General features: G+C 36.9%; 1 protein-coding gene across 1 annotated transcript; it reads left to right on the top strand.

The window, feature by feature from the left end:
* Window positions 1-13,283: 13,283 nt before the first annotated feature.
* On the top strand, window positions 13,284-14,969 carry LOC308699166 (potassium voltage-gated channel subfamily A member 10; the record flags this gene model as incomplete). Its single annotated transcript, XM_081379776.1, has 1 exon — window positions 13,284-14,969. One exon carries the CDS (start codon window positions 13,284-13,286, stop codon window positions 14,967-14,969), a length of 1,686 nt encoding a protein of 561 aa, XP_081235902.1.
* Window positions 14,970-21,739: the final 6,770 nt, after the last annotated feature.

Raw genomic sequence — 21,739 nt, 5'->3', positions numbered from 1 at the left:
CCCTAAAATTGAAAATTATCATCACTAACTCTCAAGTTGTTCCAAACCTGTATGTGTTTATAGTACCAAAGAAGATATTTTAAAGAATGTTGGTAATCAAACAGTTCCTTATGGGACCAGGGGGGGAAATACTATGGTAGTCATTGCCTTCTATCAACTGTTTGATCTTTAAAATATCTTCCTTTGTGTTCAACATAGAAGAAAGAAACTCATACAGGGTTGGAACAACATGAGGGTGAATAAATGATGACCATTTAAATTTTGGGGTGAACTATCCCCCTCAGGTTGCCCTCTAGTTATGAGATGTACAGCAAGTCTCTGCAAAACACAAAATAATGAAGCAATACAATAAATGCCCCCCAACATGCATTAGTTTCAATGTTAAAATTACCGCCTGACCCATTTTCATAACCAGGCCATAAACAAACTAGTATTTAAAGAATCAATGCGGGTAAAACTAAAGACCCAAGAGGTGTAAATGTTAAAACCCATTTGTTTATAGAAAGCATAATTTCGTTGTAAGTGAATTGGACTGCATAAAATCAATGGAGCCATTCCATTACTCTCAGACCTATTGATCGCATACAGCAGAAAAGCACAGCCTGGTCTGTGTTAAAAGCAGAGTCCCTTCGACTGTGAGAGTCTGTGAGAGTGTTGCTAAGGTGATAGACAGTCTGTTTTGGTATGGGCAGGTCTGTGAAATACTATAGACAAACTGTACACCTTAATAGCCTAAGTCTCATTTCACATGTAAGACTACACAGGCGAGAGACATTTAACTCTTGACACGCCAGAAAATAGGCAAATTACAGTGGCCGCAAAAAAGCATTTGGACACTGAAGCCACACTTAAAAATTTATGAATGTGAATAAATATCCAGCGTGGTGAATTTTATTTTAAAGAGATATAGCAGAAGCAAAAATTCCAAGTAAAACATTTCACAAATGATAGTTTTAAATGATAAAGATGTCTCTTATAAGGCTGCATTTATTTAATCAACTACAGTAAAAAGAAAAAAATATATAATTTGAAATATTATTTCAATTTAAAGAAGTTTTTGTATATATTTTAATGTATTTTAAAATGTAATTTAATCCAAGCAAAGCTGGATTTTCAGCATCACTACCCCAGTCTTCAGTGTCACATGATCCTTCAGAAATCATTCTAATATGCTGATTTAGAGCTCAAGAAAATTCATTATCATTATCAATGATGAAAATCATATATTTGTTGAAAAGTGATATTTTATTTTTAGAATTCTTTGATGAATAGAAAATTCTGTATTTACTTTTAAAATGAAAATCTTTGGTATTATAAATGTCTTTAAATGTCACTTTTGATCAGTGTAATGTTGAATGAACGTATTAATTTAAATAAAAAAAAAGTGTATACACTTTCTGGTTGTCCAGTTAGAAGGTCTACAATCACTTGGCATTGCATTACACTTAGTTTATATTACTATGCAATGCAATTCATACATTTGTCTGTGTGCAACTAACTTTTGTGGTCACTGTAAAAAAAAAAAAAAAGCAAATATTTGTAATCATTCTTTCTGCGCACAGCGTCTCCAAGGTCATGATGAGTACACAAGCATGAATGTTAGAAGTTTAGGGTCTAAAGGAATATCGCAATATATGCAAGTTAGTGTGAAACAGCTTGTTCTGGGAATTTTGCCCAAAAATATATCAACCCGTGCTTTCCAGCTATGAATAATCAGGAGGGGCACGGCTACCTTCAGGCACCATTATTTTCAGATGTAACTCAGTTTAAACCTTGATTCTCTAATACGCTGTTTTTGCATTCCAGATTGCTTCTGCTTATCCAACGCAAACAACACCGGTGTTGTGGGACTACTCTGCTGCTGTACAATAGGCTGGCCAGATGGCTCCACAGAGTGAGACTGATACAAGAGTAAAGGACTCTGGAGAGCTGGCGCGCACCTGTGAGAGCCGCTGCAGAACTAATTAAGAGGGTTGGCTGCGCTAACAGGCTGCTTCCAAAACTGGCAGGTACAGATAGATCGCTTCCAAAATAGGTGGGAACCTTAAGTGTATCTTTGTCTGTTTATTGAGAAATCTTTAGATGATGGAATGACGCTTAAGGAACAAGCGAGTGGTCTCTCAAAAAATTATAAATTCTCTACACTGCAGCCTCTATCTCTATTTATAGGGGCTTTTGCTGATTTATACCATCTGAGTGATGCTCTGGACTACATCCAGAACCCTTTATAGGCACGATCCCTCTGGGCGAGTGGATCATTTCTGGCCTCATCGGGAAGCTGCAGCTCAATCCTTTAATGGGTGTGATGCAGCAATGCAAATGAAGCAAATGTAGCCGGCTTCACTTAACTTAAGACAATTAAAAAAGAAAAAGGGTGTTTGCTCATCAGAACACTAAAACAAAACTGTTCAAAAATGATAAAAAGAAATATAACAGAATAATGTGGTGAAAAATTAAAGTTCCTATTAAAATAAACTGTATTACTTCTGCAGTAATATATTCAAAACATTTTCTGAATGTATAAATGTTGGTTGGTAACACTTTATTTTAAGGTGACGTAGTTACGCGTTACTACATGTACTTGCTATAGTAATAACAATACATTATGCAGAATTACAAACCCTAACCATAACTCTATAGTAATGTAGTTAAGATTACTGAGTACTTATTTGAGAAAGTACAATAACTTAAGTTAACATCACCTTAAAATAAGTGTAACCAGTTGAAGTACGTAATGTAAAACTTCCCACAGGAAGTGAAATTTTAGTTTTTTCTTTTCTGTGCAATCCTCTAAACCTATGAATATATATATATATATAAATTAGGGATGCACGATATATCGGCCACCATATCGGTCTCGGCAGATATCGGTTCATTTTTAATGCTATCGTTATCGGCCCGATAAGAAAATGTGTCTCATATATTAACGCCGATAAATAATAGATTAGTACCTTCAGCTGAGACGCTTCAGATGTGCACTGTTCAACATGATGGTTCTGAATTGCTTTAAATATGATTGGAATCACTTCAAAAAGGTAAAGTGAAACAAGTCTGTCATATCAGCTACGTAAAATTATAATGAGAACATTATAACTGTGTGTTTGGGACATGGCTTTTACAGGTGAGACTTCTGTTTTTGTAATCAGGATCTCAAAAATTATATAAAAGTTTTATTTAGATTTAGATTTAAATAAGATTTATTTAGATTTAGATTTATCGGCCGATATATCGGTTATCAGCTTTCAAATATAAAGATTTATAGGTATCGGCCAAAATGTTCATATCATTCAGCATCCCTAATATATATATAATAATAATAATATATATTCATAAAACACATTACTTAGATGAAATTTAATTAATAATAATATTAATAAACTAGCCAAAATAATTTACTTATCTCAAGACAGGAAAATACTAACCCTTGCAAAACATCAGTCCACCACCCTTTCCATTACGATTAAAAAAAATTCACCTATGACTGGAGGAGTTTTCCCTCTATACAGTTTTCGTCTGGCAAGATTGCAGTAGATTACATTCTTTCTCATTTTTATCTCTTTCTGTCTCCCGTTTCAAATTCATGACTGGGCGTTCATTCTGTTAATCTTGCGAACCCTCGCCTCCTGGCACCAGTTCTGCTTAAGTTGGCAAGGACGTCAAGAATGAATTACAGTCAGCCTTCTGGCGCACAGGAACCTTGGGATGTAGAATGAGGGATTTTGCTCTTATTTGGAATATGACACTGCACTAATTGCCCCTCACAGTCCTCTATATGCCATTATCATATGCATAGATAAGCTCAAATTGATTCTCAGTAGCTACTTTAGTTGACACAAAAACTGGCAACTATGTTTGTATCAGCTTAGATGAAATTTGACTTGTGACTGTTTTTGCCAGGTGGGGTTATTGTGCGTCAAACAAAAGTCACGTGCTGTTTGAAAGCATGTGCGGTTGAAAACGACAACAAGAGGTAGAAACCTCAGCTTTAAAATGAATGATGTACATAGTGAATGAGAACAAGACTACTGAATCAATTCAGGTGTTATGTAACAAAATGAGTGGAAGGCAGAAGGATCAGTTCTCTAGATTTGAGTACACATGTAGGCCTGGGTGGTCCATCAAATGCAGTGGGCAACACAGAGGAAATTTTCTTTTAAAATATTGATTATACTTTTGACAATTATTTTTTCCCAAAGTTTGAGGGATGTAGTTTCGAATAGCGAGACTTTTGACTATCAACATGGTAAATTGTGCAGCTTATTCTGGCGCAAAGACATCAAAATATAAAGGAATAGCCCATAGTTTTGACAAACGCAAAGTTTATAAGTGCAACAGAATGTTTTGTAAAAATTTAAAAATTGTAAACTACTCATGCCTTCATAAAAATACAAAACTTATGCCGCTAATTTTGAACAACTCAACCAACGTTCAATGCAGCATTTAAAAGATACATTGCGAGAAGAAGGAGAGACTGTTGCGGTATTAAATTACAAAGATCTAACTTAAAAAACAAAGCGGAAAAGTGCTTAAGGATCCCATTTATTTCAAGTGCCCCAAAGAAAACTCTTTTAAATATGCCACTTGCAATCAAAGTGCTTGCTGTATCAGCTAGAAATATAACAACAACCTATTGTTCATAATTTTTCACATGGCATCTCAAAACTCATGCACAAAACACGAGTTGAACGACTAACTGACCGTCACAGTAGTAGCCTGTTACATACCTTTGTAAGCATGACAAGAGAAAGTGGCCAAAAACCTGTGCAGCCAAACTCTGGGAAACTGCGAAACGCCATCCACTGTTGTGTTCAGCATGCATCAGGCGGCCCATGAACGATCCATGGTTGTGTCGTCCCTGAAACTAAAGCATGACATGAATGCATGTTGTTCAGAGTATGATGGGTTAGCACATATCCAATCAACTGATACAGTGAACACTTAAGCCACCAATGTTTCATGGCCCTCCGTCAATCAATAATTGGGTGACATTCAACTTCTCCTCACCTTTTTCACAGTGGATCATTCAGCACTTTTGCGACCTACTCAAAACCCTTACTCAGGCTCTGCTGAACATTTGTAGAGACATGCAGATTGTCTGGAACCAAATCGGTGTCCTGCAGCACTTAGATACATTGTTACCTTTTGTATGTCTCATTTGCAGTTGCCAGACATCAGCAAGAAGCTAAAAGAAGACTTGATGAATGGCCCCTTTTACTTCTGCCTCTGGACCCTACACAGAATTGCACTGGATCTCCTGTATAAGCAGTTTAAAGTTGGACTGCGTTGAGTGGCTGAGTCGCTGCCGAGCACTGCTGCAGATGTTTGTGTGTGAGAGCGTTCGCGCTTGTGTGTTTGACAGCGATACTGGGTGCCGAGTCAGGTCCCCTGAGCTGATGGGGGAGGACGGAGCTGTATGTGATGTGATTTGTGTGTGTTTCTATGCAAGTTAAAGTGTGTGCAAATGTGTGTGCTTATGTGTTTGACAGTGATGCCAATTCAGCCCCCCTGAGCTGATATGTTGGAAAGAGGCTGAAACATATGTGATGTGTGCATTATACAAACTTGTGTGTGTGTGTATGTGTGTGTGGTGGGGGTGGGGGGATGGGTGGTTCTGCACATTAAAAGGTGTGGCAATGTTCAGAATAGAATACTAGGATAGAATACTAGTTGTAGACAGACAGTCAATAAAAAACAAAAGCAAACAGCAGCCAACTTTTACAGTTCCTCCTGAACCAAAACACAGAGCTTGTGCAGCATTTACGCCATGATGTAACCGTAATTACGAGATGGCATCCCGTGACATTCTACCTAGAGATGTCCACGTCCTCAGACTCGGATTTATGCGTTTCTATGTCAACACTATCAATGGCAAAATGAATCTGCAGCAGTCAGGTGGCACAAGAACTCTGTACGTTGTTTCCGTTCATTATTATTGAAACGTATGTGCTTTGAGACATGAGGTAATTTAACGCTGTGTATCCTGACACTTTGCAGACTCTGTTGTGTTTTGGAGGAGGAGGGTCTATGTAGACGCTCTGAAGGGAGAGCGGGATCTTATGCTTTCAAAGCTAGCTCGCTATTACTAGCCTCTCTGGAATTCCCTACCCTACCTTTAATTCAGCAAGTGACGTCCAGCTATCATAATTTTTTAATTTGGGGTAAGACGTTTTTAAAGAAATAAATACTTTTATTTAGCAAGAATGCATAACATTGATCAAAAGTGATATAACATAATCTATAATGTTTAAAAAAATGCTTTAAATGTCTTTTAAATTCATACCTTTTTCTTATTACTTTCTATTCATCAAACAATGCAGAAAAATTGATCAGCGTATCAGGGTTCCCATAAAAATTTTGGCAATCAAATGAGTCAAGATAGCGAAATAAATGGATATTAACTTATGATTTTATATTCATCACACTCAAAGCTTGATGGGATAATCATACTTAATATTACCTGTCTCTACAAATATCATGTAATGCAAGAATTTGAACTTTTAACGTAATTAATTTTCTTTAAAGTCAATGTTTACCATTAACAGTTTCAGAGTTGTAATTTCAATGTTGAGTGCTGTTCCTTTCCACTTTTTTTAAGAATAAACTTGAAAATTTCAAATTTCCTAGTTGTCTTTCCAAGTATCCTATGCACAAAGGCATTTATGCATATGTACAGTACAATAACAGTATTAGTACTGTACTTTGCTGGTGTCTGTGTAACTGCGTACTATACGTCTATGTAACTTACGAGTGCGAGTGAGTAATTGTGAGTCTGCGAGTGCGTGTATGTGTGTGCGTGCTCTCGCGCCCTGGAGATGTTGCTCTGTTTGCTTACTCTGCAGCAGCACAAGACCCGCCGTCCTTTACTCAGCGCTGTTTGCCCCGCAGAGCTCTTGCCGGCTCCAGCACTGTGGGGTCCTCCTCTGACACCCCAACACTTCGGCACCCCGAGTACAGCAAACAGAATGCGAGAGAGACGCACACAGAAAGGAGAACCTGGTCTAAGGTTTAAAGCCAAGCCAGATGCGAAAGGTAAGGTGTGTGCGTGTGTGAGTGCGTGCGTCTCCCTGATGGCTACCGTGGGTCTCAAGTTACTCAGGAGGCATAAGATTACTGAAAGAGAGAGAGCTTAAACAGAACACAAGGGTGTGCAGAAATCTGGTTGCAATGCAGGCTGAGAAGAGGAGCAAGGCTAGAGAGGGACAGAGGCAAAAAGAGGAGCCCCACTCATCCTGGATCAGAGTGCGCACAGAGGGACCGTCCTACCCCAGAGGTTCTCCCTGGTGGGTATTTCCGTGTTTGTTTTTATAGATTGGCTTAAGCATGTGATTTATGTCCTTTGGATGCTGTTATAGAAAGGATAATGGACTTTCAATCAAATTTTGATCGAAAAGAATTCAACGGATGTGAGCAGAGCTGTTACAGAAGTTTAGAAAGATAAAATAAGATGCTGATCTTGTGTTCTCTCCGTCAAGCCACATTCATTTGTACAGTATGTGCTGTGATCGAGTTTTATGAATTGAGGAGTGAGATAATGATTAGAATTAGAAATACTTTGTGGTTTGGTTTGATGTTGGATTTGAGCAAGAAGATGAGGGAGGTTTGGAATGAGAATTTTATTAGGAAGTTTATGACTCAAATATTTATGTCAATTGAAATATCTGTATTAGTAAATCTTTGAATTATGTGGTTCATTATAACCACTATATACTCAACTTCAATTTAATCAAATACTTTAAAGGGATAATGTCCCTTTATCAGATAGATATTACCTGATCCATAGCCGTACAGGTCTAACTTATACATTTTCAACCTAACGGGAGAGTTCGTCCAAAAAAAAAACCCAATGATGTCATAATTTACTCATCCTCAAGTCTTTCCAAGCCGTATGACTTGCTTTCTTCTGTGGAACAGAAAATATGATATTTTGAGAAATGTAGGTTTTGTTTTTGTCCATACAATGGAAGGCAATGGTCACCAAAACATTCTTTAAAATGATTTCGGTGACACTTTACAATAAGGTTGACAATAAGGTTAACATTAGTTAACATGAACTAACAATGAACATTTTTACAGAATTGATTAATCTTTGTTAATATCAACATTTACTATTACATAATTCAAATCACAAGTTGTATTTGTTAACATTAGTTAATGCACTGTGAAGTATCATGAACAAACAATGAACAGCTGTATTTTTATAAGTAACAAAGATTAAAGTGTTGTGAAGTGTTACCATAAAGGAAGAAAATTCTACAGCTTGGAACGGCATGAGAGCGAGTAAACGACGACAGGTTAACTATCCTTTTAAGTTGAAAATGTATGTTAGAGCTTGTGTGCAGCTACAAATCAGGGAATATCTGTCCGACTTGAGAACTAAGACAGCTATAGCATATTGTCAAATTATATTTCTGTGACTCGAGCCAGGAGACTGATTTGTGATGATTCAGATATATGACGCCGTATTTTCACAGAATTATGTATAAAATCTAGCACATACAGTACAATACTTGTATAATGTGCCTGTACACATGCACATGGTAGTGACCAGCCCCAGGGGTGTTTAGAACAAAACAATGGGTTTGTACCTGTGATGCATGCGGGGAAACTTTCCCACACGTTGGTGATCAATCTTCTAGACACACACGAGCACACACACACATGCACAGTTGAAGGATATAGATGTCATCTCTGTCCGTGATGCATTTTCACATCTTCAGCATTTTCCCCAGACTAGGCACTGCAGGATAAGGACGGAAGCTTCTGTCAGTTGTAACCTTTGTCCAACCTGCTCTCGTTACACAACTGTACCGTTATATATGTGAATCTCTAAAAAGAACTGTAAACCCTGCAGTTGTGCTGATATCATAGAGTGTGTGTGTGTGTGTGTGTGTGTGTGTGTGTGTGTGTGTGTGTGTGTGTGTGTGTGTGTGTGTGTGTGTGTGTGTGTGTGTGTGTGTGTGTGTGTGTGTGTGTGTGTGTGTGTCTATATACATATATATATATAGACTTGACTGATATATATATATATATATATATTTGTGTGTGTGTGTATATATATATATATATATATATATATATATATATATATCAGTCAAGTCTCACTGAATTCCTTTTAGCCATTGAACAGGTATAATGAGATTAGTTTCCTTTCACAAGATCATTGCAGTTACAGTTGAATAATGTAGGAAATAAATAAATATAAAGTAGTACAATAAATAATAAATAAACAAAAGGTGCAGAGTGCATGGGATATGGTTAACAGTGACAGCGCAAAATATTACGATTGTGTAACATAAATCTGTCTGAGAAGAATCCTAAGAAAATAACAGTAGAAAACATTTAAGATGCCAAATGAGCAAAAAGCAAAGTGTCTAGAATAGAATGTGTGTAAAGTGATAGTTTAAAAATAGAAATTCTATGATCATTTAATCACCATCAAGTTGGTCCAAACTCTTTTTTATTTCTTCTATGGAACACAAAAGAATATATGGTAACACTTTACAATAAGGTTCGTAAGTTAACATTAGTTAACTACATTAGTTAACATGAACTAAGCATGAACAATACTTCTTCAGCATTTATTAATCTTAGTTAATATTAATTTCAACATTTAGTAATACATTATTAAAATAAAAGGATGTATTTGTATTTGTAACATTAGTTAACGCACTGTGAATTAACATGAACAAACAATGAACAGCTGTATTTTTATTAACTTACAACAAAGATTAATACTGTAACAAAAGATTAATACTGTAACAAATGTATTGCTCATTGTTAGTTCATGTTAGTTAATACATTAACTAATGTTAACTAATGAACCTTATTGTAAAGTGTTACCGAATATATTTAGAAAAATGTTGGGATTGTATGTAAACAATATTGAACCCCAATGACTTTCATTGTATAGACAAAAAATCTTCCTTTGTGTTCTGCATAAGGATGAAATGCATAAAGGTTTGGGGAAAAAATGAGAATGAGTAAATCATTTTTGGATGAACTATCCCTTTAAGGTAGATACAGATACTGTATAGATATTTGTCCACTATAGCTGAGAATATAACTATAACAATTTAAGCAGTGTGATGTCGTTATTCATCCTTGGGCACCGTTTGAAACTTTTCCTGCAAAACTAAACACCAGCACTACAGTTCCTATATAAACTAGAAGCATCTTGCCAATGCTCTAAAAAAATGTGGCCACATGAAACAGAATGCCCAAGTAACCCACCCATCCAACAATACTCCTCTGACAATGGAAAAGATAGGCCCTGCTGTATACTAATAGGGTCAATGGAATATAATGCGGAGCGAAGGTGAGAGGTGTGCGTTACCTTCCAGTGTAGCCACACAAGCTGTCATGGAGCCAGAAGCTTTTCTCTTTGGCGGCTGTGGGTTCTATGGTGTCAAGTGGTACTAGGGGTAGCTGTTTAAATCCTCTGTTCAGGTTATGGTTACCTGTCTCTATTAAACTCTCTGGAAAATAGAACGCTGTAGATAAGAGGCCTGAACTAGACCCTTGACCTGCAACCTTTGACCCTGGCAGGTGGCAGACCCTGAGAGGAAGAGCACTGGAATCCAAAAGAAGCTTTAGTCAGATTTGGAATGTTGAACATGTATATTAATGGAATGTTCTGTATTAAACTAAATAAAAATGCTGTCGATTACCACAGAAAATTATTTCAACACACTTATCAGAGTGTACATTAACAACAATAATAATTAGGCTCCTTAAACTAATTATAATGTAGGGCACTGGTGCATAGAAGATCACTCTTGGTGTTGTACTTAATTGGTATGAATAAAAACTTAAACACAGTAAGTGAACATAAATTCAAATATAACACGTTAATTATAAACAAGTTAACAACTCCAAAAAGCACCCATTTTTTGCCCAGATGCACCTAATTACACTGTAAAAAGTGAACAGTTGGATCAACTTAAAAAAATTACTTCAATTGGTAACACCTAAAGAAATTAAGTTTTCTCAACTTAAATTATCACATTTTCACGATAAAACGTGATAATTTAAGTTGAGAAAACTTAATTTCTGTAGGTGTTACCAATTTTTTTTGTTTTAATTTTTTTAAGTTGATCCAACTGTTCACTTTTTACAGTGTAGCTATTTTGGCCGTTTTTGGTAACTGATGGCACAGCAGCTATCAAAAACACTAACATGAATATTTATATTAAACATGAAACATTAAAGGGCTTGTTCACCCAAAACTGAAAATTCTGTCATCATTTACTCACCCTCATGTTGTTCCAAACCTGTAATACTTTCATTCATCTTCAAAACACAAATGAACATATTTTGGTAACACTTTAGAAAACTGTTCCTTCATTAATGAATAAATACACAGGAACAAATGAGTAACGCACTATTAACATTCTAGTAACTACTATTAACTATCAAGAAACTCTGATTAACAAATTAGTAACTTATAGCACTCAGTTGAATCACTATTTGAGTTCACTATTAGCTAATCAGTAACTACTATTTTTTTCATACCTCCCAGTGAACTACTATATACAGGTTCATAATTAACATGAATAATGCATCATTTATTTGGATCGGTATTCTAAAGTGAAAACATGACAACAGCCTAATATTGACTTATGTTATTGTAAGCTTTTGAGATTTTTGTAAGATTTTGAATATTAACTCCTTCCGATGTGTTTCAATGATCTTGTGACGCTTGATCTTGTGATCTCTGTGACGCTTAAAAAAGTTCATTAAGAGATCGTAAATCTAATCCATATGAATTGTGCGGTTTAGTCCAATTTTTCTGAAGAGACTCGATCACTTTATATGATGAACAGATTTAGGCTTTTATTCACATAAACATTTATTAACTCACACATCAGTTGTTAACGGAAGCTCAAGTATGTTCGCTTGACGTGCGAGAACCAGTGAGGTTCATTCTCGTGTTACGCAGCACGATAGAGCTTCAGCAAGAACTAATGAGGTTAATTCTCGTGTTACGCAGCACGTTTGAGCTTAAGAACCAATGAGGTTTGTTCTCGTGTTACGCAGCATGATTGAGCTTCAGCAAGAACCAATGAGGTTTGTTCTCGTGTTACGCAGCATGATTGAGCTTCAGCAAGAACCAATGAGGTTTGTTCTCGTGTTACGCAGCATGATTGAGCTTCAGCAAGAACCAATGAGGTTTGTTCTCACGCGTCAAGCAAGTATGACTGAGCTTCTGTTTATGTTCGCTGATCAATAAGTGGTAGTTGTGTGGACTGTCAATGGAGGGCCAGAAATCTCTCAGATGTAAGGATATGTGATGTTTGTAACCACAGATTTGTTTCTGCTTACAATTTCTAAATCTGACAAAGGTTATTTTTGTTGAGCTTTAATAATTCCATATGCAACACAGCAGTGTAACTACAGGTCTACTGCTGTTTTAAATGCCTGTACTATACAGAAGATGTGAATTAAAGTGTCTGTGTGTGTGTTGCCACAGGAGGCCATAAGGGAGAAATTACGAAAAAGTGCAGTTCTCAGCTCTAAAGCACACAAATATGGACAGTTTGGATGCATTATTTATGTTTGTTTAGGCACATTCAAGGAGTTTTCAGGGAGAGACTGAAATGTTATCTGGTATTGTATATCTTTACAGGATTAATTCATCCAAAAATGAAAATTCTATCAGCATTTTCTCACCCTAATGATATAGTACCACACTAGTATAACTTCAAAAGTGCCATAAAAGTATCACAATAGTTGTTCAATTAAGTCAATAAAATCATGACATGTGCTTTAACTTTTTTTTTTTTTCATTTAAAGATTTTGACTTAACAAGATGGTGAAAAAATTATTAATCTTAAAAATCTTAATTTTTGAGAATTAATCCTTTAACCTATAATGTGCATGCTTCATTTTGAATGGACTGCAGTTGTGTAAATCACGTTAGCTAAGATTTTATACTTTGCTTAAAATAATGGTGCGAAAAACTAAAATCTCTATTTGTTTCTTTTTCATTGTTTTGTTGTAGTTTATATTACTTCAGATTGCTTTTTTTTTCTTTGCCTGACTAAGGTGCAACCTTACCTTCCTTGCAATAACACAACTGATTTGTTCCCTTTGTCTTTATCTGCAGATCAGATGACAGTATCTTGGGATTCGGCTCTCTACTGCAGAATCAGCTTGAATCTTCCCTGATCTCTTCGCACTTTGAGGTGCACAGTGGGCTGGCTGGCCTGTGCTTTTGGCTGCTTGTCTGTCATCTCATCCTGGGTTAGGACCCTGAGTTCAGCCCCAGGGAGGGGAGGGAGGCCATGGAGGTTCCTCTGGTCAACTTTGAGAACCTGGACGACATCGGAATCAACCTGGGAGACCCAAGCGACTCAGGATATCCGACCTCACCCACCTCGGATGTCCCAGAACCAAACCAGGGGACCTGTGGCATAAATTCACCCACACACTCACCTCTGAGAGGAAGACGTCCAAGGCGCTCTCTAGCCTCTCCACCAACACTCAGCAAGAAAGGAACTTCAAGCTGCAACAGTCTGATTTCCAACTGGAAGGTTCTAATGAGCAGCGAGGGCAGTCCCAACGAGGCTCTCTTAGGAAAAGTAGCCAAGGATTGTTGCGAGGACTATTTTACAGAAAAGGAGAAACTCGAAGAGGGCGAACAAAAAGTTGTTATCAACGTCTCAGGGATGATGTACGAGACAACACTTAAAACTTTGAATCAGTTCCCAGATACCTTGTTGGGAGACCCCTTAAGAAGGATTGACTACTTTGACCCCATGAAGAACGAATACTTCTTTGATCGCAACCGCCCCAGCTTCGATGGAATCTTGTATTTCTATCAGTCCGGAGGTAAGATTCGGAGGCCAGCGAACGTGCCATTGGATGTGTTTGCGGATGAGATAGTGTTCTATCGACTGGGGCATGAGGTCATGGAACAGTTCAGGGAAGATGAAGGTTTCATCAAAGACCCCGAGCCTCAACTCCCAACCAGTGAGATTCACCGTCAGTTTTGGCTGCTCTTTGAGTACCCAGAGAGCTCCAGCGCTGCCAGGTCAGTAGCCTTAGTGTCTGTTTTTGTCATCACTATATCTATTTGTATCTTCTGCCTGGAGACGCTCCCGGAATTCCGTGATGAACGTGAATTTATACCTGCGTTCGTCAACTTAACCCGTGACGCCAACGGCACACTCCTGTCCCCTACTCCTCATCCTAGGGCCATGGCCTCTGTCTTTACTGATCCCTTCTTTGTGGTGGAGAGCATCTGTATCGTTTGGTTCTGTTTTGAGCTTGGAGTACGTTTTGTGGTGTGCCCCAGCAAAAGGGAATTTTTCAGTAATATCATGAACTTCATTGACATTGTGTCCATTTTGCCCTACTTCATTACCGTCATAACAGAACTGATGGCCACCCATGATGAAGAAGAATCTACAGCCGGCCAGAACATGTCTCTGGCCACACTACGTGTCATCCGATTAGTGCGCGTCTTCAGGATCTTCAAGCTGTCCCGCCATTCCAAGGGCCTGCAGATTCTAGGCCAAACCCTAAAGGCCAGCTTGAGGGAGCTGGGCTTGCTTATTTTCTTCCTCTTCATTGGCGTCATCCTCTTCTCTAGTGCCATTTACTTTGCTGAGGTTGACGAACCTGATACTCAGTTTGTGAGCATCCCGGAAGGATTCTGGTGGGCTGTAGTCACCATGACGACGGTCGGCTACGGTGACATGTGCCCTATCACACTGGGGGGGAAGATGGTTGGGATCCTCTGTGCCATTGCTGGTGTGCTGACCATTGCACTTCCCGTTCCCGTCATTGTCTCCAACTTCAACTACTTCTACCATCGTGGAACGGAGCAGGCGGACAAAATCGTGATTGACGCTGCTGCTGAGGCTGCTGCAAATCAGAAAACCAGCGCTGAGGAGAAGTATGAAAGCAATTACTCGCTGGACAAGAGCAATGGGAATTGGCAGACGGGAAAAAATGGCATTCCATAAGGATTGGTATATTTCACATGACTAGCAAAAATGACTGTACAACAATGCACTTAGAAACTCTCCGTTTTATGGTTAGACAACTGTTTATTTAAGATAAGCTCTACATATATACCTAATGCTATGCATATACCAACAGTACCTTTGCAGAATGTGCTGTTTCAATGGGAGAACTCGATGCTGTTTTAGCCAAAGGCTGCTAAAACACAGCTGGATGACTATAAAACCTCAGAAGCACTATCTACAAAAAGGAAGCAAAAAATATTGTAAGGAACATCCCTTTAAGGCTTTACAGTAATAAAAACTGAAATGCACTGAACTGGAAAAGGAACATGAATCACAGAAGACAAAAAAGTACTCGTCATCATTTGCGAGGCAAACGGCTGCATTTGACTGGGGTCAAAACAAGCATTTAATTAATCGCGATTAAGTGCCTGTGTTGCCGAGTCCCTCAAATTAAAGCCGAGGAATCATGAATCTGCACTCTGAGCATCCACCCAGCACCACCTTTTGCTGATGTTGTCGTTCCTTTGGAGTTTTGCACTGACATCACCTTTTGTCCCTGCTGCTTGTGAGAGAAAAGCGTATGCCAAACTGTTATCCATCTTTCAATGTCACCAAATGTCTCCTCTAACAGCCCTGGTAGTTGTCAAACATAATCAGGCCTGTTTTAAATTTAAATAAAGTATCTTACGCATGCAAGTATGTTATATTTGGATGACCCACCGTACTGTGGCAGCATCTGCTTGCTGCTCGTCCCACATTTCCTCTGGTGTTTCTATTTTTGTCAGCATACACATGGAACGAGACACTAGAACTCTATCTTTAGGGTGAGATGTTTTTTTTTAATTCTTTCTATGCTGGCTTAAAGTTTTTGTACACACCTTTGCTTGGTAATTTCAGACAATTTCACATATCTTGTCCCCTGTTTGACCGAATGTATATGACAACAGTGATGATAGCCAGTAGGATAAACAGCACTTATTTCTTTAACTAAAGGCTTCATTAGCCTACTATCAGCCTTACTTGTTATGCACATCGATATGTATGGCTGAAAAACGCACAAGAATTTAAGCATGAATTAATATGGGTTGGGTTAGCCACTCAAAACAATAAAAGAAGCTTTAATAGGTTGGCTCTGATGATGAAGACAACAAGTGTTATTTAAGAATGGATTTCCATGCATCACACTAATTTAAGCTGACTTGACAAGCCATTAAGGCAGAGAGCATGATCGCACACTGCATGTACTGTATAGTGAAACAAAACCAATGAACGATCAGCCACTATTGAAAGATGGAAAAGATTGCCGTGAATATATCATCCAGCCTAAAGACTTACTTGTAAATGTTTGCAACACCAGGACTTACACAACGTAACAGGTTTATCTAATGAACAGAACATGAAGAATCATTATTTTACAAGCATATTAGTAACATTCATAGCTATGTGAAAACACTTACACAAAGTTTTTGTCATGCAATCATGCAGATAAGCATATGTCTGTCTTTACCCATGATTGCAATAGATTTTCACTTATGAGATATTATTGTCTTTCATAAGAGTACAATTTCTGTCTTTGGAGTAAGAATAAGATCTGTTACGCTCATCACGACAACAGTTTTAATTTTTTTAGTGATTAAACTATGCCCATAGAAATCTGTGCTCCATAACTTGAAGTTTCTTTATTGCAGGAGAGAGAATATTTCCTGCTTTATTCACATAAAACATATTGCACATTTGCATGTTTTTGTAAAAAGAAAAGTTGAAAATAATAGAGAGGACAAATATTTGTTTCCAAAGCATATTTTGATTGTAGCATTTCAGCACTGACTAAAGCAAAGCAATACAGCACTTTTCAGGGAAGCTTGAAAATTAAACTTATGCCAGCAGTTAACATTGCATTTTTGAGACACTTAACGTATAATTGCAATATAGAACTTGAAATGCTTTTTATTATGCTGTTGTAGATTGTAAAAGATGCATGGAAACACTGAGATCTATGAATTTGATAAAATTATCATACTTTGACTAGAGGTAGAAATATGACATTTAAATCAACCCTCCATTGTGTCAATGGAAAAATCGTAAGTATATTCCCATAGGCATGCATTTTATGTCATATTATGGCAAAATATTAATAGCAATATTGAAAGTCATTGTTCAATAATTCCTGAGAGTTCTATTTTGATTTTATACAATATTCCCACTGACTAAGGTGATAATGCCAGTGTTATGTGATTATGGCATTTAGCATCTCGTGAATGTATGCTATGGCTGTATGATATATTTTGATTGTTTAAGCACTATATTTTATTCATGATATTCTGAGTGCCTTTTATTAAATATATATTAAATTTAATGGCTCCATCTTTGTGTGATTTAACAAGGACTCATTGTGTGATTCTCATTCTATGATTATGTGTCGCCCCAACACAAAATCAAATATGTTTATCACACAAAACTAAACAAAAAGTAACATTAAAGAGTGAAAAATCGGTGCCCTCATCTACACATACATACACCACTTAAGTAAAACAAAAATTATTAATAAAATCTGTATTACCGCCGGCACACTGAATAAAGTTTCTTATAAAAAGCTGACAACATTCTCCCGTTTTTTATTCATCATAGCTCTTTTTTTTTCACTTTTAAAGAACATAAAAAAAAAAAAAAATCTTATCTGTGTTTTTGAAGTATTATTCATAGACCACAAGATCAACTCCAAGCATTTGAGAGTTCATAAGGTTTTTATACAGTATTGGAGAGGTAAAAAATGTCATCCAGTTCACTCAGACAGAGTGACCATGATTTGTTGGCATGACCTGTGGAGTTTTTCGGGAACGGCGACCAAACAGTGCAAGATCCCACAATAAGAGCACATTAATCTTTAAGGGCATTTAGTTTGTGTATGTGTGCACCCATTAATGTTTCAAAGCTCACCGTCTATGTATACGTAAGGGGTATTTTCATTTATTTTGGCTGCTCTAAATTACCAACTTCAAATTTTGATTTAGTTTAATGTTCACTAGACCCATAGTTGCCCATCAAGCTACAGTATTTCCCCTAACAGGTATTTTTTTCTTATGATTTCTCTTGCGTATATGGACAAAGTATTTTCTTGTTTTATAAGAAAACAAAGTTGAAAGAATACAAAGCATTTTTGCATGCATGATCTTACATGATTATTGCCATGTAAACACCCTAAATGGCATTATCTTATTGCAGAAAAGTCATAATTTAAGCAAAACCCAAACGACACCCCTAGATTTTTTACCTGATCCCAATTTTGCTTTGCATGTAAATGCCTTATATTTATCCATTTATTCAGTTGAGCTGTGAATCAAAACACAGGTCAAAATATTGACACATTTATTGCAAAAAAAATGTTATATCTTAAAATATTTCAAAGCAACCTCTAAATGAGTATATATTCACTGTTTTAATTATTGAATCAGCTTTATTTTTTCTGTTTGCTTCATAGTGGTTATTTCAAGACATGATTGATTTCAGTAATTTGACAGGGAGTCATAAGAAGCACTCTTGTCTGGAGGTAAGAGTCCAGTTGAGACACTAAAATATTGAGCAGTGAGACAGCAAAGTAACCAAATACCAAACTATGTATATAGTATGTAAGAGAATGCTGGTAATGTTTTGTGGTTATGTAAGACGAATCCTAGGTATTATATAACCGTCATCTGAGCAGTGTCATTTCTGAAGTATGATATCGCAATATTTGTTTGTCATAAAAATTTTGTTCCCCCTGTGTTTTTAGAGATGAGCAAACAGATAGTCCCCAAACAAAGCAATTAAAACGTTTGTAAGTATCGTTTAATACTTGTTAAAGTTCACCCACAAATCAAAATACTGTCATTATTTATTCACACTCGTGTTGTTCTGAACCTGTATGAGTTTGTTTATTCTGTTGACCACAAAATAAGATATTTTGAAGAGTATTTTAACCACTAACAGACAGTTGACGGTAGCCATTGACTTCCATAATAGGAAAATAATACTATGGAAGTCAGTGGCTACCGTCAACTGTCTGGCTACCAACATTCATTAAACTATCTTCTTTTGTGTTTAACATACAGGTTCGAAACAACATGAAGGTGAGTAAATGATGACAGAATTTTCATTTTTGAGTGAACTATCCCTTTAATTTCAGCAAACAGTTTATGCAAATTGTCAAAATACAAAAACAAAATGAAATACTAAAGACATGCATACTCCTTGGCTTGCTCAGGGTTGTACGTTTTTGTTTTTTTCTTCTTTGGAATGATATGCATTGCCATTTATATAATTAAATAATCAATAACAACACTTAAGATATATGAAAATCTCCTCAGCAGTCACACCGGTCACACCACAGGCCAGACTAGGTGCATTAAACGATGTGTCCTTAATTTTATCTGCTTTTATCTCTAAAACCCGACACTAGACTGATAACCCCTGATAGGACCAATTAGGAGATTGAGGAAAGAAAAATCACACAAAGGCTGCAATCGCCTTAATACCCTGGAGATACCCTCAGTCTCATATATACTTAACTGGTCAGGTGCAAGGTAAGGTCAAGCAGTGTATTGAAAGAGATGTGGTTATAAACAATTAATGGCCGGCCATTTTGTTCTAGTCTTGCACGGTTAAGACCGTTCAGGTCTCTCTAGCTCTGTGGCTGGAACAAGTTACTATAGCAAATTAAGGCTGGGTAAGACTGATTACATCTACAACAGGCAGAAAGTGAAAGAAACTGACCCCTATAACCTGAGCATGGTTCAATTTGTAGTTTCACACAGTCCTGATTACTGCGGTAACTTTAGTATGCAGACCAGACGATATTTGTGGTTGTGCCCTGCAATGCCAAAAGTCATGGGTTTAATTCCCAGGGATAAGGATAATATGTCTATTTTGAACGCACTTTATAAAACTGCATTGCAAGTGCCTAAAATATAAAAGTCTGCAGTAACATTAACTTAATCTGAATCATGAATTTGGCATTTCTATCCAAATGCCAACTTAAATTCCTCTAAAGGAATACATTTTAATAATGCATTTCCTGAAAATCAACCCACAAGCTTGGCATTGCAAGCATCATGCTTCATTGTTTGAACTGCAAGAGTGCATGAAACGGAAGCTGTGATTGTCTTTTCTTCCCTATTGTGAAGTATATCTGAGTGAAATGGCTTTTTGAATGAGAAAATGTAGGGTAGGACTTGATCTCGTCCTTCAGGAATGGATTGTGTACAGGGTGTAAACCACTAATTCTTCTAAAGTAACACTATCCAACAATGACTAAGGGGGACAACAGTTTCAGCTCAATGGTAATATACATGCAAAACGACTAATTTGGATGAGAGGAGGCATTGCCTCCACATTACTATCGTCTGATCAGTGATCACCCAGTCATTTGCATAATGCCAGCCTTTCATGTTCAATGAGTAACCACAGTAAACAACTCACTCACTCAGATATCAATACTTTCACTTCTGATTCATAATCAAGCTCATAATCCAAATTACTCTACAAAAAGAATCATCATGAAACCATACGTTTACAGAAGATCATGATAGCCTATAGTATATAAACTAAAAAAGGTTACACAAAACGTTTGATATTATTGTTACTTTATTATATTATATTATATTATATTATATTATATTATATTATATTATATTATATTAGAAAAGAAAAGAAAAGAAAAGAAAAGAAAAGAAAAGAAAAGAAAAGAAAAGAAAAGAAAAGAAAAGAAAAGAAACACTAATATCAGTTCTTAGTGAGGGAAATAAATTAAAAGTCTTATTGAGCTATCCTTTCAGACTGCACACAAAAACACAACAGCAGTATGTGTTCAGAGTGTGTCCAATTCATGAACAAATGATGAACCAGGGCTGTGTTTTTCAAAAGCATCATGATCTAAAATTGTAGAGGCCATGAAAGAATTGATCAAAAAGAGCCATGGGCCGTGTCCGGAATCGCATACTCTCTTGAGTAGGTACTAATTTTGAAAAAGTAATTACTTAACAACCGCTAAAAACGTATGTTCTATATATAGTATGAATGTGCGTAGTATGTAATCATTCTGGACATACAACATTCGCTATGTTATCATTGTCATGTGACCTACCGGCGTTAGTTGCATTGCTTTACTGCAATTCACAAATTCTCTCCTGTGGCCTCATGGGATAGTAAAGTGTCCTTCCATTATGCACACTTCAGAAGGCCTGTCCAAATACTCACACTTGCGATCTTGGCCACTTGAGAGCGTGTGCACTGCACGCAACAGGAAGTAAATGCACAAGACTGTCCCGTGTCTTAAAAATGCCAAAGAGCTGTACCCTGACGCACACTAATCCCACACTAAGCGTATCCCATCATGCATTATATTCGGGAACTCATGTGCTTCCAAATCGCAAGATGTCGAGGAAAACATTCCACTGCAAGTTAAATTATATAGATATTACATATAATGTGGTAGTAAAACATAAAGTGTTGCACATGTTAATGATGCAAAGATGAGTAGGCTATATATTTTGTACAACATTTGCAATTGCTCTTTATCACTCAAGATCACTTTATCACATCTTTATTGCTCTTTTGTATTCATCAATTTTTTAATAGTGTCTATTGTTAGGGACTACTGAACAGACATTTAGAAGTTTATTTTAAAGTGCAAAGTATTGAAAATCAAAATAAAGTTCTGTAAACACTTGCACTTTTTGCAACACTATAATCAAATGTTCTACACACAATTACAGCCTTCATGCCCACTTGAA

Source organism: Scardinius erythrophthalmus (assembly GCF_964197995.2).
Source record: "Scardinius erythrophthalmus genome assembly, chromosome: 12".
In the NCBI taxonomy this organism is placed as follows: domain Eukaryota; kingdom Metazoa; phylum Chordata; class Actinopteri; order Cypriniformes; family Leuciscidae; genus Scardinius; species Scardinius erythrophthalmus.
Note: the sequence above shows the minus strand (reverse complement) of the source record. Positions and strands in the feature narration are given on the sequence as shown.